The 25,511-nt window shown below is 38.5% G+C and overlaps 1 protein-coding gene across 1 annotated transcript in view; it reads left to right on the top strand.

Annotated features, from left to right (window-relative positions):
* Positions 1–25,511, top strand: part of BZW2 (basic leucine zipper and W2 domains 2) — a 56,333-nt gene that overhangs the window by 12,244 nt on the left and 18,578 nt on the right. The window contains exons 2-5 of the mRNA XM_057371640.1: positions 8,050–8,114; positions 14,408–14,584; positions 15,684–15,787; positions 18,911–18,976. Coding sequence (XP_057227623.1) covers positions 8,057–8,114; positions 14,408–14,584; positions 15,684–15,787; positions 18,911–18,976 — 405 coding nt within the window. The 5' untranslated portion in view covers positions 8,050–8,056. The remainder of the gene's footprint in view (positions 1–8,049; positions 8,115–14,407; positions 14,585–15,683; positions 15,788–18,910; positions 18,977–25,511) is intronic.

The raw sequence follows: 25,511 nt of genomic DNA, 5'->3' as shown, positions 1-25,511 counted from the left end.
AGAGTGACACAAGTCAGTTGCAGACTCTTTTTTTTTTTGTCCAAAAGAATGCTGCTAACAGCAGAATCAGCGTTGGCTGCTAGATCTGGAATACTTGATACGRTGCAAAGTGTTTTGTTTTCACTGCTGGCCCTTTGTGCCAGAAAGATCAGAATTCAGATATCTGGAAGCTGATTCACTTTCCCTCAGGTAAAAAAACCACCATGCATTATCTTGGTGAACTCTGCACATGCTTTGAAGAAATAATTAGGGAGTTCTGAATTGAAACTTGTTTTAATGCTTAAAGCACTTGTTCTATTAAAATCAAGRCATTCATCAATTGCAAGTGTGTAGGAGGTGCTGGCTATTAATACATCCCTCCTCCCATTACTGTATTTAGTTCATGAAATAATAAACTGTTAGCAACTGAGGGGGGCATTGCTTTCTGGAGAATGCACAGATTGTATTTATTTATTTTTATTTTTAACCTTAGCCCCTTAATTTACCCGTTTTCAAGTGTTGCAGTGCTGTGTCTTGGAGGCATCAGTAATTTCCAGTGCTTTTGCTGCTACTCAGAGTTTTGAGGTAGCAAGAAGAATGGAAGAGCCACATCTTCTGATTTTATTCTTGATATTGGAATTGCATGAGTAGGGGCAACACAGTAAAAACTTTCAGTGGGCTGATACATTAAAAAAAAAACAGAAACAGGATGTACTTGAACAGAGGAGTGGTACTCTACATGAGAAAGCTGATCTTCCTGTGCTGGGATTCATTACTGAACTGTTCTTGTCTGTCTTACAAGCTTCATCCCTGGGAATGAAACCTCTCTGGGTTTTTTTTTTAACGTGTTTTCTTCCAAATACCTGTATTTATTGGTTTATTGGAGAACTGGTTCAAGGTGACCCCATAAAGTAACTCCATTGATGATTTCTTGCAAATATATCATGAACAGTGGCTACTGCAATTCTCCCCCAAACATTAATGAAGGATTGAGCTAAATTGCTGCAGTACCTTTACAATCGTGTTTTTGCAAAATTTCAGCTAAACCATTTTTCCTGTAACAAAATCATCTCTATGGTAATTGCTAACAGTTGTATTTTTCAGGATGATCAGGACATCCAATGTCTCCAAATTCCAGAACTCTGTCGTATCATTTACACAGTCCATTGAAAGTGGTGTCTTGTGTGAGGAAAAACTTGTTTAGCTTTGGAAGTCTTCTGTCTTCCACTAGTTTTCCTAGTTCACCTGACCCTGGTCTCTGCCTGATCCTTTTTATCCTCTTCTTTTTGTAAGAGGTTTTCCCCGTTGGCAAGGTATGCAAGCTTGGATGACTAGCTATTACCTTAAAATGAATGTTAATTGGATATGAATTGATCTGTAGCAGTAGACCATCTCCATTATCTCAGCCTACTCCAGTTAAGAGTACAGCACCTAAGAGAGCTCTCAACAGTGAGAAAAGCTYCTGCTAATACCTCATCCTTAAAAGAATTACATCTAATTCCTCCTCTTTAGTTGCTGGAAGAAATCCTGTTATTGAAAGACAACATTATGTGTGTGTGTCAACCTGAATGTGTGATTTTATTTTCTTGACTTGTATTTCTACCTGTCAATTATTAAGGATTTTTTACTCTTTTATTTTTTTTTCTTTTCTTTCGCTGTCTGTGCCATGAGTCGTGCATTTTTTGTATGGTTCCTGATGACATTACAGAGAAGTCCATTGTCTCGTTGCTTCAGTTTACAGTCCTCGACACTGTGAAGTGCATTCAAAGTGCTTCAGTAGTGTTGCTCATCTGAGCCACTTCTGTTGAAATTCTTGGTTAGTGACCGAAGAAATACCCTGTCTCTTGAAATAAATCTAGGGAGGTGGATCTCTAATACAGTGTATGATTGTACTGTCATTGGTGGCAGGAGGAATTGGTTTTTTTCTGGCTGTTTTTCAAGAAACATCTTCCTGTGCATCCTAGCTGTTAGGTGATGTGATTTATGGTGCAGATTTCAGTGAGTCTGTCTTCTCATTTTTTYCTGGGCTTAGCAGYGTAGAATTGTTTCTGTTGGRAAAGRCCTGTAACATTKAGTCCAACCATTAACCCAGCACAGCCACCACAAAACTGTGTCCTTAAGTGCCATCTGCATGTCTACCAAGTCCRTCTACATGTGTTTTAAATACTTCCAGAAATAGTGACTCCACCACTTCCCTGGGCAGCRTATTCCAATGCTTCGCAATGCTTTCAATGAACAAAATTTTCCTACTACTGAATCTAAACCTCTCTTGATGTAACATGAAGCCATTTCCTCTTGTGTTGCTGCTTGGTACTTGTTACTGGAGGAGCCCAGCCCCACCTGGTTACAGCCTCCTTTCAGATGGCTACRAAGAGCAATAAGGTCTTCCCTTCCCCCTCCTTTTCTTTGGGATAACTACTCCCAGGCTGCGTGCACAATTCTTGGCTGGAGAATTATGCATGAGCACAGGTTTTTTATTTTTTGTATAATGCGTGGTAAGTTTTATTCTCTTTAGGTATTTGTTTCTACTTGCTACAGAATTAAACCAGTTCCACTTGTTTCATCTCTYTTTCTCTCCCACTAGGTATGCTAATAAAGGACAAGTACTTTTATTGAAATAGATATACTTTGTACTGTGGACCAACAYTGTTCTGTGATTAAAAAATAAACATTTTTTAAAAATTTAAGTGCCTTGAGAGCTTCTGGAAGGCTCTTTTGGGAAAGACAGGGCATGTGGATTAGCAATATTAGTATTTCATGTAAACACTAAAACATCAGGTTGATTGTGTGTACCCTGCACGTCGTTACATTACTGTTTCGTCTCTGCATGTTGCCATTGAGGCAATAAAATCAGGGAAGGGATTTTAATGTGGCAAGAGCCTGGCTCTGGCTTTACTGTACCTAATGAATGGCACCTTTCSGTTAAAGGTTTCATAAACATTGTAACTGTGCTGGTGCCTCTGTGGGCAAGTCTGCAAGATAAACCTGATTGCCAGTGCTGCACTTCCTGGTGATTTGTGCCATGGTTGAATTTACAGACCTCCAGCTTATTAGCCACTTCTTAAAAAAATCSCTATGTCTTAAGAACAAAGGACRCAGTGTCCTGGTGGAAAGYGGGAAGCCTGATGAGGATTTGGCAAGAACTGGCAGCTGCATTGCATCCGCTCTGTCTTCTTGTCCCCTTACATTGCTGTATTCCTTTCTACTGGTAATGATTTATAAATTTTCCACCTAGAGATTTTGTTAGCTCATAATCTGTCTGTCTTCTGCCTTCCCAGAGAGCAGAGAGAGCTGCTGGCTGCATGCTGACATTTTCCTCTCTGGCAAGAGTACAAGGGCAGCTCTTCCTCTGTGCTGCTCAAGTTCAGTATTTGCATTTAATGCAACTTGTTGGCTTTGCTGCTGAAAGAGGTGGAAAAACCTCTTTGCCCTAAATCTGGAACTGTAACTGTGAGAGAATGAAAATACCCTATAAAATTGCTGGATAAAAAAGATCCAGTGAAGCCTTTTAATGTCCTGGATATTGGTGGGGGCGGGAATTGCCCTTGATATGTGTTTTGGAATGTTTTCCTTCATAGCAGCTCTACCCATCTATGCTTCTATCTCATTTGCCTTTGTGATAAGTGCCCCTGTCTTACGTGATATCTCAGCAAGGAAAGGAGATGGAAATGATTCCTGCCAAGCATCTGTTCCTGTGAAAGCTGGTGGTGCTGTGTTGGTGGTGTTCTGGCAGCTCTTTCCATCGCCCTGTCAGTTAAATGTTGCCAGCGCCAGTCCCCACAGCAGCAGCAGCATCCTGTGGAGCAGTGCTGCTGACCCCTCCCACTCCAGTGGGCTGCCCACAGGGTCCCTGCCTGCCCTGTGGGCCATTTTTAGTGCCCGGCACACATACAGCCACAAAATTTTGGTAGGGAATTTTATTAAACCGTTGTTCTTTTTCTTATGTTTTCTGGCATTGATTCCCTTCTCTCTGTAAGTAGGGCAGTGAAGTTTTGCTGCTGTGAAACAACTGTTCCCAGATTCATCTGAGCATGTTTGAAGAATCTGAGATGATTCTGAGATTTTGATTAAAAGAAATGTAAAATGATTCTTAGAAAAATAGTGTTGCTTTGAATAAAGGTTTTCAGTATTTTTTTTTTTCAATTTAAGTAATATGTTTCCAAGAATAGATGTTTCCAGTATTTTAGGTTGGTAGAAACTTCAGTCTTATCAAGGCTTTAAATAATTCAGGAGTTAATCATTATAAGAATTCCCCTGTGGTATGGATAAAAGACTGCATTTTTCTAACTTATTAAGTAAGTTCRTACTTGCTGAAGCTGTGAAGTAACTTTTACTTCATCTGTTGCAGGTTTTATGAATTAATTTTATTAATGTTGGATTTATTAATTAAAACTGTTACAGTTTTTATTAATTATGTGAGAAGGATTGGTTCATTAGAATAACTGCTGTATAATATATGTCTGGGTATCTACAACTGTAGATATCTCTTGGTTTTAACTGTTTTGGCAGTGAAAATGAGGGGCAGCCATAGAGAAAGCTGAGCATGAAAATGAGGGGCAGCCATAGAGAAAGCTGAGCTTCTAGACTTCAAGCAGTCTCAGGAGAATGTGCCAACTCACCAATTTATTAATTTTTAAAGTATGAATCTGTTTTTATACAAGCCTGTTAACAAGAGTGGGAGTGGAATTTGGTAAACTTTAAAGTTATGCAAAGTTATTTTTTAAATTTTTCTGATGAATTTTGTAGCTGTAAGGTAGTAATTAGCAGGCTTAGACATTCTGAGATTTGTATGTAAAATGAGCCCATTGTGGAGCACAGTGCCAGGTTCTGTACTGTTTTCTGATATCTGCTTGAGTATTGAGCAGTAAATTGGGAGTAAACCTATTGCTGAGCCTCTCTCATCTTTTGGTGAAGAGTGGAATCTGTGAAAGGAGTGAGCTGTCATTTCCATATCTCTTGCTTGCTTTCCTGTTGACAATTCATATGAATCCTGGAAGGATGTTGGGCTGCAAGCTACAAGTTTGATTGGYGGTTTGGATTTTCTTTTGGAGGCTATTTCCTTCTTATCCATATCTGTCCTTAAGATCTTTGCTCCATTGAAACCATTATGACTYCTCTAGCTGCCATTTCAAAATTTGCCATAGGCTTTGAGCTGCCCAGGTGCTGTACCTTTCAAAATGGAGAATATATGTAATAGGTCTTATGTGATTTCAAGTTTTTACARCTACCTGACACCCGAGAGGCAGGCTGCACTCTGATGCAATCATGCCACCTTGAATTTACAACTTTCAGCCACCACTTTTGTGCTGTTGGTGTGTTCTTGATACAATGAAAAAGCTTTTTCATTSCATTTACTTTTGTAAATTTTAAGCTATTATCCAGGCAACTGTTGTGGCGGCAACAGCACTTTAAAATCTCATTTTCAGGAGCTTATGCCATTTATCCACATACATTCTGGATTGTTGTTTAGTTTATTGGTTTGATTTTGTGCAGCTTCAGGATGCAGTTTCTTAATGAAATATCCTGGGCCACTGCTTGAGGCAGCGCCATATAAAGCCAGACCCTCACTCGAGCAGATCAAAGCACAGTGCATTTAAAGCTAAATATAGAAGGCATATCCTATGTTCCTAGTAATTAATTATTCAAGAGTCTCTTCTGTTGCGCTGAACCTCTAGTCATTAAATCTGCCACAAGTTGTGAGTCCTACTTTAAGGGCTTTTTTAAAAAAATGTTTTTCCCAGCTATCTTAAAGGACATATTTTTTGTTYACAGGAAAAATCCATAGTCTACCTTCAGATGCGTGCAATTTTTTTTTGCAACTTAAAAATACACTGCATCAAAGGGAAGTCTTGTGTTCAAAATTTAGTGGATGCATTTCTATCTTTTATCTGGGAAACTGTACCAGTATGCTGAGTTGAAAGTTTTTGTGTGTTCATTARGGAGGTGGGCACTGTCCAGCCTGACAGTATGTTGGTGCTCTGAAAGAGCTGTGAAAAGCGGATTAATTCTTACAGTTCTTACCTGCTGTGTGGCTCACTTGACACTTTCATTGCAAATCTCATGGGCTCCTCTTGCCATCTCTTGAAATGAACATTTTTAGACCCAGAATAAGGTGTCAGGTGTCCAGGCAGAGCATRAAAACTAATCAAAAATAACCTGGGTGAATGTTACAGATAATTCTCTTTACAAATAACTGAAGGTCAAAAAGACAAAGCAGGTAAGTATGTCAAATCTAGCCAGTCACTAGCTAGAGGCTGGGCTGTTGCTTATCCCTGTAGACTGCTAGATTATCTGCCTAATTAACTTGTAAAGCACCTCCTGTTCATCTAACCCCGAGCTGTCTCAGCAGGGGAAAGAGCCTTTTGAGCTCTGCTGTGAAGGGACTCTTGGTTCCTACAACACTTCAAAAGATCCCATGATATTATGGTTTGCCATGTTTAACTACTTTTGCAGATGAGCAAATCGTTTTTCCAGGAGGCTGTTTAATATTGGAGGTTTTTCAAAATGGTGCTTGGTCTTAAAGCAGCAGCTTTAAACCTCAGTGATGAATGTGAATCTCAGTTGAACTGCTTGTTACATATTTGTGTTTTTATGACTTACAGAAAGCAAACCCAGTTTTGACTCTGAATTTTACTGGTTGTTTCCAGTTCATGTGCTTGCATGCRCAGTGTTTGACTAGATAAGTGGTAAATCTAAACTAGAAAAGCAGTAGTTTGCCGAGTAAAACATTTGAAATGCTGCAGAAGTGGCTAGCTAGGGATGCTGCCACTAGAAGTCTGGTGAATGGGAATATATTGTATAGCTGGAGCATTGTTAAGAGAGCTAAATCTACTTTCAGGGCCAGAGAAAGCACTACTTGGCTAGTAACATGTGATTGATTGCTTCTTTCTCAGCCATGGGGCTTGACTTTCTTTTCATTTGTGGAAAGAARTATGTTGGCAAATCCGTGTACTTCTAAACCAGACCTGCAGAGTCTTCAATGAAGAAATAGAAATAATACCGATTTTTGTAAGCTAATGTTGTTAAAAGAACATGCTCAAAGTCTTGAATGAGAAGGCTTAATTATGAACAATCAAATCATATGTAACAGTGCCCTAGTGGCCTGCAGGGTGTGAAGTAGGTGGCCTCTAAGTCTCAGGGCTGGCACGTGCCATGGGCAGGATAGGGGGATGACCCAGGGTGATTTCTATGTGCTACAAAGCTTCCTTTTGCTCACTGCTGTTTGCATTCAGCTCTTGGTTTAGCTGCTCTTTGCATAAGCTGTGTTTTGTGTGAGGAGATTGATTATATCCAAAGCTTAAAAATGGGKTTTTTTTTCTTTAGATAAAACAGCATTAATGTATTATCACTTCCCAGGTTTTTTGACATTGCGTGTTGAGATTTGCTGTGAAGGTCTGAAGTARTATAAGCCCAGTATTTTTTGCTGTTTTATGATGTGCCGTGTGGGTCCGTAACTCCATATTTAAGCACAAAGTTGATGGGACGAGGGATTTGTTTATCGACAATTATTTTTACAACACCCACATGCTTTTCAGAACTTAAAAGTTACTAAGATACAATGGTTCTTGTAAGAAACATATGATTAGAATTTGATGGTTAAAACATTGTGATTAGACTACAGTGTCTTGAGTATCTAACCCTGGGCATCCATCTGCCAGGTGAACTTGCCAGAGGATGAGACCTGTGCCATGATGAGCCTCACCAGGATGGTTCCCATTCCCTAGTGGCTTCTGTGTTCCCAGCATCCCCATGAGCTGCATGGGCAGTGCTGCTGCCCTGGGAGTAAGGGCAGAGAGTCCATCACCTCCCTGTTTGCTTTTGAACCCTCAGGTTTTGTTACAGAGATGCCAACAGCCAGGTTTTAAGAGAAACACATCTCATCAAAATTATCCTTGGATTGTTGTTCTCTTCATCCTAATGGGAATTACTCTTTGAATATGTGACAAGAGCTTTCTTTACCTTTCACATGTCAGGGTTTTACTACACTGAGTCTTTATTTTGCCTTTAGAATGATCTGTTGTCTGTAAATGCTAGAGTATAAATGTTTTTTCCTTTTTTTTCTTTCCACAGAAATTTTATGAATAAGAATCAGAAGCCGGTGCTAACAGGCCAGCGGTTCAAAACTAGGAAGAGGGGTAGGTTGCATTACATCTTTTGCTTTATTTTTCTCTTTGTTAAAATAACTGGAATAGTTGAAGGCTCAGCTAGAAGATTTTTCTCCCCTTCTTTTCAGCCATGTTAAGATTGAAGAAGTTACTTTTAACTAAGTTCTACAAATTCTTTTATTTTCACTGTATGTCCTAGAACTTTTTCTAAAATTTGGGTTTATTAACTATGAAGTCTTGTGGAAACCTCRGGCAAAGATTAGATGTTAAATGAATTTGTAGTATTTATAGAATTTATCATTTACATATGATGAAGAAAGCTTGTTAGATGTTGGTTTGAGTGTTTCTTAAGCTGTCCTTTTCAACTAAAAGCAAAATATGAGCTTTTATTTAAAGGTTGTGTAAAGAAAGTGATCTGGGTTTTTTCACTTTAATTTTTGTTTTTAGTTCTTTGACTCAAATCAATGGCATGTCTGTAAGTGAACCTTTCATATTAAAAAAGGAATTTTCYCACCTTCCTTCTCCATGAGATGGTCAGATCATCTCACTGGCCCTGGTTTCAGGTCAGAAGGAGGTCATAAATCTTCTTTTTCAGAAATACGTATTTCTCCTGAGTTAGTATAGTCTTTTTAAAAATTGTTAAAACAATTGCAATTRTGTGAGTCCCATTTTACTCATTGATCTTCTGTAAACATGGCCAACACTTTGTTTTGTTATGTATAMTAGAGCATAAATTTTTTTAAAAAGCTGACTGGTGCTAATTGTACTGACTATCCTAGTACAGCAGGTGTTAGCCTTAAGTACTCAGAGTTCATYTGTTGAAGTTTAGGTGGCTGAGATGAATGCCCAACAATTTGAGGCAGAGAGGCAAAACATATATAATTAATTATTTTATTCTCTTCCTGCTCCCCCACTCAAAAAACATAACCAAAAGCCTGGTTTGTGAAAAGAAGGATCAGATTTTTTTGTGGTGTAGCAGTAGATTATTACAGCAGACATGTGGGATTCCTGTCTGTCACGAAACAGACATTTTCCATCTTGACTTCCCTGTTTCTGATCATAAGTGTGCACCTCATCTTAATGTCTTGTGACAGAAAATGTAAACGAGCCTTTTCTTTGTGGGGATGAGAGAAACAAAAAGAGTTGGTAACCTTTCTCAGARCATTTCAACTTCGATCACGAGTCTGAAGAGCTGAATGTCTAGAGATCTAGGATGATCATGAAGCTTAGACAGGAATTCCAAAACGGTTTGGTTTCAGTCATGTTAAAAAGCAGTGCCRGCTTTCTCTTGTCTTTCCTCCCTTGCACCCAGCACTTCTTCAATTTGTTTCRCTGGTACAGTCTCTTAAATGGAAAATGTCTTTTCTACGGTGCCCATGCAATATTTGTTAGGATAACTAATTAAAAAAGAAACCAGTATTGTTTGTAATTAATTGTCATGGTGCTCCACTAATTAGTGAGATTAACTTTCTATCAGGACGGTCGAGAGCATTATGCAGTAGGAGCTGTACACTGCATTAACTGACAACCATACAGACATAGCCAGAGGAGTGGAATTAACAATCCCTAAAGAAATCCGTCTGTSAGGTCAGCCAGTAAAAGCTCTCACACATGCACACTGCTGGAGTGATCCCATGTATTTTTCAGTCTAGGTCACTCAGTTACAGTGARTATGTTATTTGATGCTTGTCTTAGAAAATGTTCTTTCTCTCATAAAGGCTTTCAGCCTGTGTTTTCCACTGAGTTTGGCATAATTGGTCCTAATACAGATTTGGTCTTTCACTCCTTTAATACAAGCAATAATTAGAATAAACAAAGACATTTGATTTGTGATTCTGTGCCTCTCCCTTGGACATCTGTTTACATTGATTAAAGTAGCCCTAGATAACTCATTGATAACATGGAAAAAGACAACTTGGGGGGTGGTCTGAAAGATTGCTTGGGGTTTTTCTTTTGAGAGAGCTTACTTAAATGGGATCATGAGTATTAAGTGTYGTTAATATAGAAATTTTAACATGCAAAYACTTCCTTTTTGTACTCAAAGCAYAGAATCTCTTCTTCAAATGTGGTGRCATCCTGGTTCYCTTAATATTCTAATTTCCTGCGTAGAAATTTGTGGATACTTGTTTCTTTCTAGAGGCGGAGTGCTTGAGGAAGAGAAATGGCTGCTAAGTATGTTTATTTATTCCCTTATGTTTGCATATGCTTCTTGTATCACAATAGTGTCACAGATTGTTAGGTCTTTGACTTAAGGTTAAAAGATACTATTAGGGTTTTTTTTCTGCTGAGTTTCAGTATATTGGGGCGACCTGAAATGTCACCCAGGTAGGACAGAGTGCAGTAGCTGTGGTTTGGTCATGACATTTCAGTTGTTGAAGGCTGTTCTGTTGTGCAAAAAGTCAGGTAGGAGGTCTGAAACATGCACGTGCTGGGGATGGTGAGCTGATTGTTTTTACCCATTTGTGTCCTGTGAAGACCCCTTTTTCCCTTCTGCAAATCCTTGGAGCATTGGTGTGACACTGCAGTCGGGCATCTCATAAAATTAATTGCATATATGAACTCTTATCACAAGTCAGCTGCAACTATCTTGGGTYGTGAACAACTTCTGAGCTTTCAGAGACCAAAAGAAGAATAATACAATTTTTCTAAATTTAAAATATGAAAGTGTGCCTAATGTCTAAAATATCTTTGAGAGAGGACCATGAAGGAGTAGCTTGTAAATATCACTCTTTCTAGTTGTATTGATTAACCTAATAAAGGAATAAACCTATTTCTGCAGCATATATAGTGGCAGACATTCAAATCACGTTAAAAAGATTTGAAGGAAGAAAAATGATGTTGTTAAGGGAAGAACCTTCCAAGGGAAGGAGGCATCTCACAAATTCTTATCAATCTAGGTAAATAAAATAGTTTGGTTAGTTCTTGGTATAATCTCTATACCTGTTGAATATTCCTTTTTCAGTGAGGGTCAGCAGTAGTTGGCATCTGGCCAGTACTTGTATTTATGGAACAGATACATGGGATGTGGACTCCATTGACAGAATGAATGCATGCAAAGTAATGTCTTTGTGTCTTCTGAAATGGGAGAGGGAAAATTGGATTAGCAAAAATACTAGTAGATAGTAAGGAAAATTTATCAATCCAAACAGCTGACAAATACCTACAGGACAAACACCTTCCCAAAGCATTAACGGGATCAAGCAGTGCATGTTAAAGTAAGCTGGCTGTCAATACCTGATACCTAAGTTTGTTCCCATGATAAAGATAATAGAGGTTAATAATTGCTGAAAAATGCTGCAAAATAAGCTAAGCAAAATGCTGCATARTACTTTCAAGAAGAAAATTATCTAGTAAAAGGGCAATATTAATACCTTTACATTACCTTGTTTGGCCCCTCTTCTTTATGTTATCTTTTTTTCTTCCACAGGATTACAGTTGTGGGCCTTCTGTTTAAAAGATAAAATTAATTCTTAAGGGGAGGRCTATGAATGTATTTGTGATTTTCTTAGAAGCAAAAGATAGGAAATAAGGATCTGGGAACATGCTGAAAATGAAAAGCTGTGTATAGCACTGCTGCAGTGGGTATTGTGTGCATCACATCTGCAAGCTGCGCCTGCCTCTGCTAGTCCGTGATTGGAGCTGTGCTTGTTTAGTAATTGTGCACTTGACAGCTCAACAGACTGTCATCCCTTGTTGATGATGGCTTCTTACTCAGCCTCTTGTACTACATCAGCATATTCCTCTTCAATACATTAGCTTGGTAGGGAAATGTTTCAGTAAAATTATAAATTGCTTTTCATGCAATGAGTTCACCTCCTGTTCCTGTGTAAATTTTTAGATTGTGATAGACAAGAAAATAGTAGGGTGCTACAGATGAGACGCGAGCTTCTGGGGCAGGGGAAGAATCTTTTCAAAAGAGCTAAAAAATAATAATCATGGTATTTGTGTTTGTACTGAGCACTATGTACCCATGATACCAAGCATATGACACCTTCCAGTTTGGATGTGAACATCTTAAATTTTTAGGCAAAATACATTTGAAAAAATAAAACAAGATTTTTTTTCTCTTGAGATTAAACTGTGTCTTCTTGCTTGTTGATGTGTCATCAAACTTTTTATTCTTTGACCATTTAAATAATACATACTTATTTGGCATTCCAGAAGAGAATAATTATACTCAGGTGCTTGTTCATGGGTGGAACTGTGTTTCTTGTGTACAAATAAAACTGCCAGAAGTACATGTACTGAAATACTTATTSCAGTAAGAGACTGGTTTGTTTGTGCAATGGTTGGCTGGTTTGTTCCTTGTTTTGTGTTGGTTTTTGTACTTCAAGTTGGACGAGAGCTGCAGCTGAGTATTTGGTAACAGATTTGGTGGCTGGAATGGGATTGCAGTACTGTGCTTCTTGTAGGCATTTCCCCAGAGCAAAGGCATGTTCTTCAGTTCCCCTCTCAACCCTCTGTGGTGTGTGTGCCCTGCGGATAGGAGAGGTGGTTCCTCAAAACACAGATTCCAGGTTTTCATCACAGCCAAAGTCGCTCATAGCTGAGAGCCTGAGCATCTCCAAGGACTGGTGTGCAGTAAAAGCCTGGGAAGAAATTATTTGCAGTCCAGAGAAGAGACATATTGGTTAGTGTATTGAGTGGTGAGAGCATGGTGGTGGAGACTCTAGATTGGCCCTGTGATTGTGTGCATCACTTCAGGATGAGCCATGGTTGGGAGCAGATGGTGTCTTGAGCATATGTATAGGTGTCCATAGAGTTGTCTCAGTTTTGGTCTGAGGACGACAGATTTGGGGCATGGGGAAGCACTCCATGTGCAAATGGGTAGTAGAGTYAGTGAGTCACTAAAAGCTAGGCATAGCTGGGGATTTCTGGAAAATTAGGGGTGMTACAGTTTTCCAGTGCTTAGTGCTTGAGAGACAGCCCTTGAACTGCACCTGGCTGTGTGATGCCAGGCTCCTTAGAAGGACAAATGGACTAGTCACTGGAGCTTCCCAGTGGTCTGGGACATTGGGTGGAAGAGACTGCTTTATTCCTTCCAGACACAATTTTTGCGGAGGAGGGGGATGCATTGGGGGTGGAGGAGAATGTGCAAGTGATGTACTGAAGATGGGAGAATGAGCCCATCCCAGGCRCATGCAGCAGAGAAGAGAAAGCTTTTTTATATTAGAAATAGAAAAGCTATCAAAAGTAGGAATTGTCTGTAAAATATTTATTTAATTGCCATAAGACTACTGTGGCAGGAGGGGAGAGATTAGGGAAGAGAGGCTGTTAAAAAGCAAGGTCTCCTGTTTAACGCCTGGAATGAAAAGCTGCACTGTGAGTACCAGAGAACATCCTGCCACTAGAGGATGCATAAAGGCCTGAAGCTCTTGTCACCAAAAGCCTGCAAGAATTGCAGCTGGCATCTTTCAGACTGGATTAGCACCTGTTTAGACAAAAATTTAACCAATCCTCATTTATATGAATAAGTAAAAATATCTGGATTCATCCTCCGGATATAGTATTTTCCAGCTTTTCAAGAGCTTGTATCAATGTTTGTGTCAGCAGGTGATAACAAACCTGKGTTTTGAGTGCACAGAACAGCTTGCAATTTTGTTTCTGACGTTTCAGAGTTATTTTAACAGTAACAGGCATTTCATTTGTGCTCTTATATAAAGCCAGGACCTGTTTTTTTTTAAGAAGCTTCAAGTGGCCATGGTAAGCTGTTAACTGCGTGGGCAAAAAGGCAGCAGGAGGTATGAGTAAACCTACGTAAGMGTTATCTGGAGGTTGCAGTTATGTCTTATGACCTTGACACTGGGACATTGTCTGCGGGTCAGGCTGTACCTTGATTGAGTTCAGTAAGGAACAGYTGTAGGAAATGCAGTGTGAGTTCTGTGCTCCTGTGTTCCCAGTGAAAAACAGCAAGAGATAAAAAACGAAATGTTTGTACAGCGAGAGTATGTATGCATAGCTTGACGTTCCCTTTATTTTACTCTCAGATTTAGCAATGGACAGTGCTATGCAGATGTGATAATATGTTAAGCAAGAGAAGAGTATGAAGTTTGAAAGCAATTTCAATAACTGCTTTTAATGTATTTATTATTCCCRTATGTTTGTGTGTGTTTTGGTTTTRGGAGATGAGGAGGAGARGGAAGCAAGGGTAAACACTGCAGAATTTCCAAAAACGATACAAACTAAACGAACGAAGTTTTGTTATGTTGACCAGAGTGAGAAGAATATATTAGGTGCCATGGTCATTTCAATTGCTGACTGATACAGGATTTTGACAGCAAGTTTAAAAACTGACACTCTCTCCTTCTTTCTCTTTGTTTCAGATGAAAAGGAGAAATTTGAACCCACAGTCTTCAGGGATACTATTGTCCAAGGCCTCAATGAAGCTGGGAATGACCTGGAGGCTATAGCCAAGTTTCTGGATGCAGCAGGCTCACGACTCGATTATCGCCGCTATGCTGACACACTCTTTGATATTTTGGTAGCTGGCAGCATGTTAGGTAATCTGCAGAGTACCTGACAGAGTTTTGATGATCAGCCTTGCTCACTTCTTTTAAGATGCTGTCTTCCTCTGTGGTGGAAATTATATCCTGTATCACAATTTCAATGCTTGCATCTCATATCATACACTGTTGTTTGTCGTGCAGTAACACCTCAGTACTTAGTGGATACTGCTCTGAGAAGCCTTCAGTCTGAGCTATATCAGCATATGATTGCAACAGCAGAGAGAATGGGAGAGATGGTTACTAGGGGAAATAGGGATTTATTAGCATAAAAAGGTGTAATACAGCACTCCAGGTTAAGAGCTGCTGCAAATCTTGCTTTATAGATGTTGCAACAAAGGCTAGCTGAGAGAAGTGAAGGATAATGAGGTGTGCTTTGTGGATGTTCATGGGACATTTCTATGAGGTATCAGTGGCAGCTTTTGGCAAAAAAATGCTTAACGCTTTCCTCTATGTTTTGAGTAAGTTAGCTCYTTTTACTAGTCATGTTGCTTTGATTCCTGCTTCCTGCTCTTTGGTGTGTAAGAAGAAAAGATGTGTTTGTAAGACTTGAGGTAATGCGAGAAATAAGAACTAGTGGAAATGCCTACGAAAAGAACTTTCAGCAAAATAAGCTACTGTTTTGAATGTTTGCATGAGTCTGCTAAGCATTAGAGCAGTTAGCAGRATGTTCCAAATACTCAGATTACTTACAGTGCTAATACTTTTCTCTTTGGAAAGGATTTACATTATTACAAAATTTAAAGTAATAGTTAAAATAATGCATAAGGGTTCTGCTCCAACCTGTACTTATTTGATCACTCTCAGTGCTCTCAAAACCAGCTGAGATTCCTCAGTGTGAACTGCAACCTTCAGTCCTGTGAGAACTATGTGATCTATGGTGCAGCATATCAGCCAGGTGTCCCTTCTGTCAGGTGCCACCACAGTTCAGCAAAGCTYGGTCTCTCTGTTTCTCCCTCTCCTSTGCTGACTCTTACCGTGGCCTTTTGCCTCAGTTATGCTAACATAAGACCTATTAGACTTACTAAATCTTACACATAGAACATTCTTTAAAGTAAGAAGTCAGTCCTTGACTTTTATTTTTCCTTTCCTTTAGCTCCTGGAGGCACACGCATAGATGACAATGACAAGACCAAGATGACCAACCACTGTGTATTTTTTGCAGATGAAGATCATGATGCCATCCGAAATTATGCTCAGGTCGGTAAAGGCATAGCTGATTACTGTTTTCCATTTATGTGTCAAAAGGGATTACAGTGKAACATCTGCAGACTGTCTAGGCTGCAGTAAGGCTAGCCACAGACCAATTGAAAATCCAGTTAATCATTAATCTGCCCTAACCTGTACATTTTAGGTAAGAAAATAGGATGTCTACAATAATCTGATTACAKCTGGCACTGCTTTCTTTTCAAAAAGCAGTCTTGCTTATCACAGTCTGCCATTGGTTGAGTCTATTTCTAGACACCATTCTTCTTAYTTTTGTTGACCTTTTCTGTGCACAGACTGAAATATTTATATGACCATATTTTTAGAAACACATGAACTGTATCAGAAATTCAGCTTTTATAAGCAATGGTGTGGCCAGCAGGACCAGGGCAGTGTTCATCACCCTGTACTCAGCACTGTGAGGTAGCACCTTGAATCTTTTGTTCAGTTTTGGGGCTCTCACTGCAAGAAAGACATTGAGGTGCTGGAGTGTGTCCAGAGAAGGGCAGTGGAGCTGGAGAGTGTCCAGAGAAGGGAGTGGAGCACGAGTCCTGTGAGGAGCAGCTGTGGGAGCTGGGGGTGTTCAGCCTGGAGAAGAGGAGGCTCAGGGGAGACCTTATCGCTCTCTGCAACTCCCTGAAAGGAGGCTGTAGCTAGGAGGGGTCTGTCTCTTCTCTAACATAACAAGGGAAGGGTGAGAGGACATGGCCTCAAGTTGTACCAGGTAYGGTTTATATGGATATGAAGAAAAATTTCTTCACTGTAAGAGTTGTCAAACATTGTAGTACACTACTGCCCTGGGAAATGGTGGAGTCACCATTCCTGGAGATATTTAAGAGATCTGTAGACATGGTAGCATAGGGACATGGTTTAGTGGCACTTGACACTCCTGGGTCAACAGTTGGACTCTATGGKCTCAAAGGTATTTTCCAACTTAAACACTTCTAAGTAGTGTAGTAGAAGTACATGAATGACAAAATATATAAAGCTCACRCCTCCAACCTTTATTTACATAACTAGTTAGGAKTTGGGCAYGTATTCCAAGAGCTTTCATTTCTCMTACATATGTGATATATAATTTCTTCTTGCAGGAATAAGGCTTGCATAAATAGGCCTATGGAATTGATACAAAAAAGCAATTAACCCTAAAACATTATTGAAAAGAAACTGACTTTGCATATGTCCTTAATGGAAGGTMATAATTATATGAGGAAGTACAGTAAGTAAGAATTCTAGGGAAAGTTCAACCTGCAATTCTGGATATGAGTAGGATTGCATAAAAATGCAATACCCTTGCAATTTTCATGTGTCAAAMCTCTATCGTTCATGAAGTAATATATTTCTCTTTTTAAATGGCTAGTTATTAAAGGAATGCTGGAGACAGCAACTAAAAGCATAAAAGCTGTTGTCCCTGCTAAGGTGTTTAGGGTGATAATTTGCTRGAAAGGTGCATATTGATTTAAAGAGTGCTGGGATCAAAATCTGCACTGGTAAAAAATGTTTGCTAAATAGCAGAAAGCTTCTTTAAAAGTATCTTTAATTAATAATCTAGATAATTGAGATATACTTATTTTTGGAAAGAGAGTCAGTATTTCTTGTGCATCAGCTTTAGAATCTCCTAAAACCAGGAAAATCTCTGTAATTGGTAAAAGCATTGAGTGTGTCTTCTTGAATTTTAATATTTTAATAAAAAGTGGCAGTACTAGTTCTCCAAAGAGAAATTTAAGGTAAAAGATTGCATATTGAAAAATGGAAAGTAAGATTTCACTTCAGAAGTTGAAGCAGTGGAATTTTCAATAWATTTTCTGCACTTCCAACCAAAAGCCACCAAAATAAATCAGCATTCTGTAATTAATGCCTGAAGAGATGTGTCCTTTTATTGACCTTGTCATTTTTTTCATGCATAATGAAAAATAGAGTTCTTACTGTATTATGAAAATGTGGAATTAGTCTAAAATAGTATTTGGACCTTTTTTATCTASAAGATACCTAGAAGGTAATTTTTCACTCTGTCTCCCAAATGAACCAGTAGGGTGGCTGTTTTTTTGTGGATTTAGTCATGGAAACAATTAAAAGTGAAAAGTCTTCAAGTAAAAAGACTGAAATTAGTATTCATGTTTTAGCAGATTATTTGCTTATGAAGTGTCAATTTCTGTCATATATAGAGACTTTAAAAATATACAGAATTTCGTCTGGAAATAACAAGAAGAAACTTACATTTTGATCTTCCATCTTAYTTTATTAGGATTCTGTATCTCTCTACCTCTCAGCATGGCCACAAYTTAATTTTCYACTTTTTSTGAGCCAAAATACTACCAGTCAGGATATTTGGATKTATTTTATAATCTGGAAAGTGAAYTGAARCTTTCTAAGCTTWATTTTCCTCCCTCCTCCATCCAGTRTGGCAATAATGTCRTTYGTTSCCCACATAAACCTTTTTACCTGTGACAGTGAGTCATATGCTTTGTGCCTTTGTACAGCAGTGCAAGCCATGATTTGTTTAATTTCTTATCTCYTCCTTCTTCCTTGAATGAACTCTGCACCTGTGCTGCTTCTGGTTTCATAATCTGTGGTTGCATGATGGGAAACAAATGGTCAAAACYGGAGAACAAACGGTTCCAATAAAAATAATTGTTGTAGAAACTTCAGCAAATRCTCTTCCTCTTTCTCTGACAGTGGTGTGTTTTGTTGTAAGCATTTATGTTAGTTGATTAACCAAGATATTTAATCTGCTGAAGACACTCAGCATCCTGACTGCCTCACTCCATCAGACTACAGCTGAGAGCTTCCCCAGGGCTGCATTACCAGGGGAAGGGTRCAGAGTTACCCTCCTTCTCCTCTCCCTTGCTTTTATCTATGGATTGGGTGAAAGGTAGAGTAGGAAAAAAGTTTTGAGAAATATGAAAGGATTCAAACTGCAAGAAATTCTCAGATTCAAACATTGCTCTATGAAGTAAGAATCACAAAACTGAAGGAAGGGTGTTTCGTGCTCTTCATGAGGCAGACAACACTACAGAAATGTCATTCTGCAAGCTGCTCATTTCCCTTTGCTTTTTTGTGTGAAGAGAGATGGTTGCAAGTGTTACATTTTTTGAGTTAATCTGTGTTTATCTTTAGGTCTTCAATAAACTTATTAGGAGATACAAGTATCTGGAGAAAGCATTTGAAGATGAAATCAAAAAGGTAATGTTGATGACAGTCTTTACTGGAATGCTAATCTTTTTTACTCTATTTCTAATATAATTGTGTATGTATGAATGTGGTGGTGTTAGGTTTTATTTACCTCTGCTGGAAAAGAGGAAGGAAACTTCAGGGAGCCATCTTTACTCTGCAAATTCAGCTCTATGAGAATACTGCAGGAAGAACTTGATGTAGAGTATTTCTGAATTAATGATTGCTTTGGTTGCTCTGACCAAACTCACCTCCTTATTCCAGACTTTTTGTGCAGAACTTTGATACACTTTGGGATATACCTCTTAATGAGAAGTGGTATTACTGTCCTGCATGTAGAACATCTCTCTGTTTTTTTTTCCAAATAATAAATGCAAATCTACTATGAAAAATATCTCTTGATGTATGAGTATTGASCACTCCTGCACTGTGGAACGAGTCCTAACCACAAGTTTTTTGTAGTTGAGGCCACTGATATGTCTAAGAGAAAGTCCTCACCAGTGGCAGTGTGCTCAGGATTTGCCCATTAGACTGTAGCAGCTATTTGTGGATACTGCTTTGTTTTGTGATACTGAATTCTAAGGAGACAGGAGAAGCCAGGGTAAAAATGTTTGAAAAACAAAATACAGATTTATTTTGTCTATTTTGAGTTCCTAGTAACAGATGTAAATATCTTTTTCTAATGGCCTGAATAAGTAATAAACACCGTATTGTCCTGTAACTTAACAGGCATGCTGGGGATGGTAAAACCTGTCCCGTGACTAAAAAGTGTATTTCCATATTATTTAAACATTAGAAGGGTTTCTGCAAGGGTCAAATGAGGGCACATTTGAAGCTTGTTACTTCACCACTGCTTCTGGTGGCTGAATTAATTTGGCTCTGATTTATACATTCTTGCTCATATAGGAAATTATTTTTACACTTGTGGCCAGCATGCCTATCAACTGATGCTGATTACTCAGTACATCATTCTAAAGACCTAAATTTACCTCTATCCCCACACAAATCTAATGTTCCTGCTGTTAATTACTGTAATCACTGACATGAGAAGCGCTGACTCATAGCATTCAAATTTCAGAGAGTGCTCAGCATATTAAGCAAAAGCCATGTCAATTCAAGGCCTCCTCCGCTCATTTCTRTATCTTGCTTGGCTTTGCATCTTCTTCAAGTTTTCGGAAATTCACTTTGCACACTAAGTGATGAGACTGTGGTTAATGCATAATAATTTAACTCTTAGTTAAGGAGCAAGTGCCTCTGATGTGAAGTTTAGCCACATGCCAGCTTGAGAGAAAGCAGTCATTTGAGGTGCAGTGTGACTGGAGCCCAGCTGTTCAGTGAAAGCCATTGGAAACATCCTGGCTGTGCCAGTGCAGGATCACAGTATGCTGGTTCATCTTGCACACTGCAAACCTCAATTTTATGTACATGCTTTTTGGTGGTTTTCAATGTCAGACTACATCTTGTGTGAGAAATCATGAGATAAGGTTTGCACAATGGTCCTAGGCCATGGGGAACTTTCCATCTGCCCTTCCATCACCCCCCATGGTGCTGATGTGAATYTTGGTGTGTCTCCTGGGGATGCTGGGTGTATCCTCTACCTCAGTTAATGCAGTTTATTAGAGAACTAGGAACTGGAAAGATGGTTCTGATGGTGTTTTGCCTGTGTGTTGCATCTCCACTGTCATTGCCCTTAAAACCCTTGAGGACTATTTTTAGGTGCCTTTTGCTTGTCTTCTCCCTCCCCTTGCTTCTGTGAACCCACAGAGTGGCTGTTTCCTCACTTAGGCGGCTGCAGGGTTTTTAACAACTTAATCCTTTAATCCCTGCATGCTGTAACTTGTACGGGAGTAGCTGCCCCTAGAGGGCCATAGGGAAGATACATTTGTAATTCCAGAAGGTGTTTCTGCAGGACCAAAGACTAMTGCAGGTAGTCACTGGTTAGATATGTAAGAGAGCAACTCATTGACTTTTYTTTCATGGGTCACTGTCCCAGCAATCCAAACGATGTTTCTGGCAGACTCATTAGGCAGATAGAGTCATTGCAGGAAAATTAGCACTTCTCACAGAAAAAAAGGCATGCCAAAGAAACCAGGGCAATACCAGTAGTTTCATGCTAAAGAAGCAGATGGTGTCAGTGGGACTTTTCTTTCAAAACAGATTATCTTAGAAAGCAGTATTTGCACAAGTATTTGCTTTGTCGTCTGGATCACAGCTTTGTCATTAGGACATTATTTTCTAGCATCTTYCCCCTTTTTGTCTGCTTCTGTCTTTCAGTTGTTTTATTTCTTAACTCTCTTCAAAACTGCCAGTTATTCATTTTTCTAATGGCATGAGCAAACCATATATCCAAAGTTTTATATCTAAATTATTTTGTGCAAGCAATTTCAACAGAGGACGGTAATGTTGAGATGCTTTGCTCATTTGCTGTGTTTTGATGTAGGCAGCTTAAATTTATATGAACACTGCCCAGAATATTGGGCATAGGGTTATGACATTTTGCAATAATTTCAATAAAATTCTAAGTGCCAAATTTGTGTTCATCTTTCTCTACATATATATTTCTGTGGGTGAAGAATGCGGTATTAGCTGTCTGTTTAGTAAGTTAGAATGTTTAAGTAATTTTCTATATGAATTTCTTATTATCAAAATTGGGATAAAGTATAGATAAATTTATTTTTTATCTTAACAGTGATAAGTGTTACTGAGTCACAGAGGATAACTGAAGTATTGGGAGATGTTGTGACATCCTTTATTCATGTTCCTATTTTCCTGATGAAAGAACCATAAATCACGATAGGAATTAGGAAATACGAGGAGAATAACATTCTGAGATCAAATGGGGAGTAAGCAGAAATGCTTAAGTCAGCTGAATGAAAGGCAGGGCTCAGTCAGCAGATATCTGTTGCTATATTAGCTGTCTTTTCCATTGCTGACAATTCAGCACTGTCTGCAGATGTGACAAACTGTCAGCAACAGACCAGTTCAGATAATGAAGTCATAAAAAGACACCACACTCCCTGTGTGGATAGAGTTCCTAAGTTTTCACCRTTTAAGATTTCCTGATCACAGGAGGTGAACAGAAGCACTTGTTTTTCTYGTGTGCTTTTTAATGTTGCATGGATRTGTTTACTTGTGTGTGTCTTGTATGCCCAGAATTTGTGCTTAAAAGATTTTTTTTTTTAATGGCAAATACAGTGTGGAACATCACATTAGATCTGGTCTTGTGCTTATTAAGTATTCTGAATTTCTACTTAAATAGCTGTGAGTCCTTATAGATACTGAAGAAATACAAAATTATGAACCAGAGCTGCCCTTTTTATGCTTGGAAGCAGTTTGTATCTTAAGGAAAGCAGTAATGGCTGTGCTTGGCTAACAGCAGGGAAGAATTAGCTGGAGAATGTTCTGTGGGTGGGTGGGTACTGTTCTGAAGTGTCTTGGACATTTTGTGACTTCCCTGCTGAGGTTTGTAATTGTAATGACAAAGGAAGAGTCCTTGAATTAATCAGCAATAAAAATCTGGAATAACAACTTTGAACTGAAATTTCTGGTCTTTTTTATGTTTTTAAAATGGGTTTATGAAAGGTCTTAGGTTTTCCTATCACCCAGTYTCTCCCTAAGTTGTTTCACAATTGCTGGAAAGTATAGAATAATATCCTTAAACACCAGAAAACAACAAGTCWAGGTTTGAGCTGCTTTTAAAAAATRCTAGTAAAACAAAAATTAGCTAGTGGCACCAATGGTATTCTAAGTACTGACGGGTGTGTTGAAGGTGAAGGTTCTGTTTAAAATACACTGCACTGGGGTGCAGTTCAAGAACACCAGAAACCACATTCATGGTAARATACTTGCAAGGAGCATGTTTCCTAGAAAAGGGAAGAAGGTGAGGCTGCAAACACCATAGACRTGTGATTCCAGACCTTCTAAAACATTTGAACAAATACTGCTTACTCAAAACTAGAGTTGATAAATTTTTGGGAGTCCTTCTCATAGAATCCATCTCCATCTTGGACTGTGTAACTTTGGCTTTGCAGCTGGATTCTTTACTGGCTCAAATTTGACATGAATGGCTATAACTGTTCATAATTTGCACATTACTGAGAAAATCTAATGGAGGTTACAGCTYAGAATTATGCCAAAACCTGATCTGTCACGTTAAAGTGGTCAGTGTGACTACTTTCTAATTAAAATCCTTATCTATTGCTTTTATAGAAGCTAAAGAAAGAAAAGATAAGTGAAATCTTAAGATAACAGAAATCTGAAGCTRTTTCCTCTTTATTAACAGTCTCTACTTCCAGCAAAGAGGTCTAATTTTGATTTTTTTTTTTTTCTTGTGATCTCATTTTGGTGCAATATTATTAAGATCAAAAAAACTTTATTAAACTTTATTATTAAGATATAAAAAAAACCTTTAAATCCACAGGCTTCCAGTTAAGACTGGGATTATATTGAAATTCTGAGTCTTCCATTAACTGTGGTGCTGGAGCTCCTTTGCCTGCACTGTTATGTACCCCAGTTTGTTGCTGCATTTGGAAATACAGCACACAATTCGTTTCCCATTCATTTATTTAGAAATAATAATGCCATTCTTCTTGCATCCTAAATTTTCATACATTTTTGGTTGAGTCACAGTCTGCTGAAACAAAATGACACCTTGGGATTTTGTAGTTTCATAATTGTTCTTTTAAGTGCACGTTGCAGTCATTTGGCTGAAGCCCACTAAAAAAAATTCCAAGTGATTTGTCTGTAGCTGAATCATTCAGGCCTGCGTAAGCTCTAATTTAAAGCTGATGTTATTATGTAAGTACTACCGTATGAATGAGATTTTTTTTTCAGTTCTGTTCACTGATGCAGAGCAGAACTATTCATAAAAAACTGCATGAGATTTAAAACTTCATTAGTTACCTGGATTTTTAAAATATCACTGCATTCAGGAAGCTTTACAATTGATAATAAACTGCTTAGATATTTAGAGAAGTTCTCTCACTGTCCGTGGTTACAAACAATCTCAGGGACATGTGTGATATGCTGTCCCTTTATACGGGTAGAATGTGGTAATTAAGAAATGCSTTGAATGTGGAAACCTGGTGCGAGTTAGTTTCTATCAAAACAAGCTGTTTTGCTTTAATTGCATCTGATGCTCATTTAGAAAAGAAAAATGGGTGTCCTGACATTCATGACACCCTTTTGAAGAGGTGTCATTTCTTCCTCCTTATAAAGAAGAAAATTAGAACTCCTTTTAACTCTGGGAAATTGAATCTGCAATACTTTTTTTTTTTTCCCTTCTGTGGTAATGGTAAATTTGTAAGCTAGCATCTGATGGAGTCATCAGCTTTTTGCATTGAATTAAGCTGTCCTTTATTGTTTCACCTATTTTTCCCCATCACCCATATTGTAATCATTAAGAAGACATTAAGWAAACATTGTTAACAGTAATACCGTTGACAAAATGTCATTTTGCATGACTTGTTTTTCTGATGTAAAGGAAAAAAAGAGTGTAATGTACTTCATCAATATGCTCTCAAGTCAATAATTTTTTAACATAGGAAATTAATTTTTTTAAGAATAGACTTAATTGCCATTTTTAAAATTAAAAGGTATATATGTAGTTTAGATCTTCTAAGATGATGAGATTTGTAATTTTTTTTCTAGCTATTTGTTTTCTCTTGTAATTAGTACTGGAAATAGCAAGATCTTAAATCAGCCCTTATTCCTGTCTATCCTTTGTCAGCTTTATCAAGAATGTCTGAAGTTGAGATATATTTCTTGTTTTTTAGCCAGTAAAAAATCTGTTGTAATTGTGCTGTGTTCCATTCCCTATAAGAAAAACAGGAAACTTTCCCATCCTTYTATTGTTTGCATGAGCAGTGGTTTTCAAAAGCTAGAAAACAACCTGCCAGCTCTGTGTGGCTCAGCTGGAAGTCTGAAGATGTGAACAGACAGGCTCCTGTCTGTGATCCTGTAATTTCTGTGTGTCTCAAGCCTGTGGCAAGTGCTTTTATCTTTACATATACATACACATATTTGGAGAAGACGGGTCTGTCATACCTGACTWAGGTCACATTCCCCACAGAATCATGGAATGGTTTGGGTTGGAAGGGACCTTCCAGACCATCTGGCTCCAAACCCCCTGCCATAGGCACACACACATTTTACTGGCTCAGGTTGCTCAGAGCTCCATCCAACCTGTGCTTGAATACTGCCAGGGATGGAATATCCACAGCTTCTCTGGGCAATCTATCCCAAAGCCTTGCCACCCTCACAGTGWAGKACTTCTTTCTAATATCTAATCTAAWCCAACTTTCTTTCAGTTTGAAGCCATTTCCTCTGGTGCCATCAGTACCTGCTCCTGTAAATGCTCTCTCTCCATCTTTCTTGTAGGCTCCCTTCTGGTACTGGCTTGTGTCCTTACAGAAAGTGAAATTACAGCAGATCAGTGAAATGGCACTGTTATGCTTCTGGATAAATTTTGATGTGATTGTTATMATTTTTATTGAGATTTTTCAAGAAATAAGAAATTGAACTGTTAATTTCTGCTTGTTGTCTATCT

Source organism: Malurus melanocephalus, unplaced genomic scaffold (genome assembly GCF_030028575.1).
Source record: "Malurus melanocephalus ecotype Western Australia unplaced genomic scaffold, MMel_1.1 scaffold_150, whole genome shotgun sequence".
Lineage (NCBI taxonomy): Eukaryota > Metazoa > Chordata > Aves > Passeriformes > Maluridae > Malurus > Malurus melanocephalus.
This window is presented reverse-complemented; position numbering and strand designations above follow the sequence as displayed.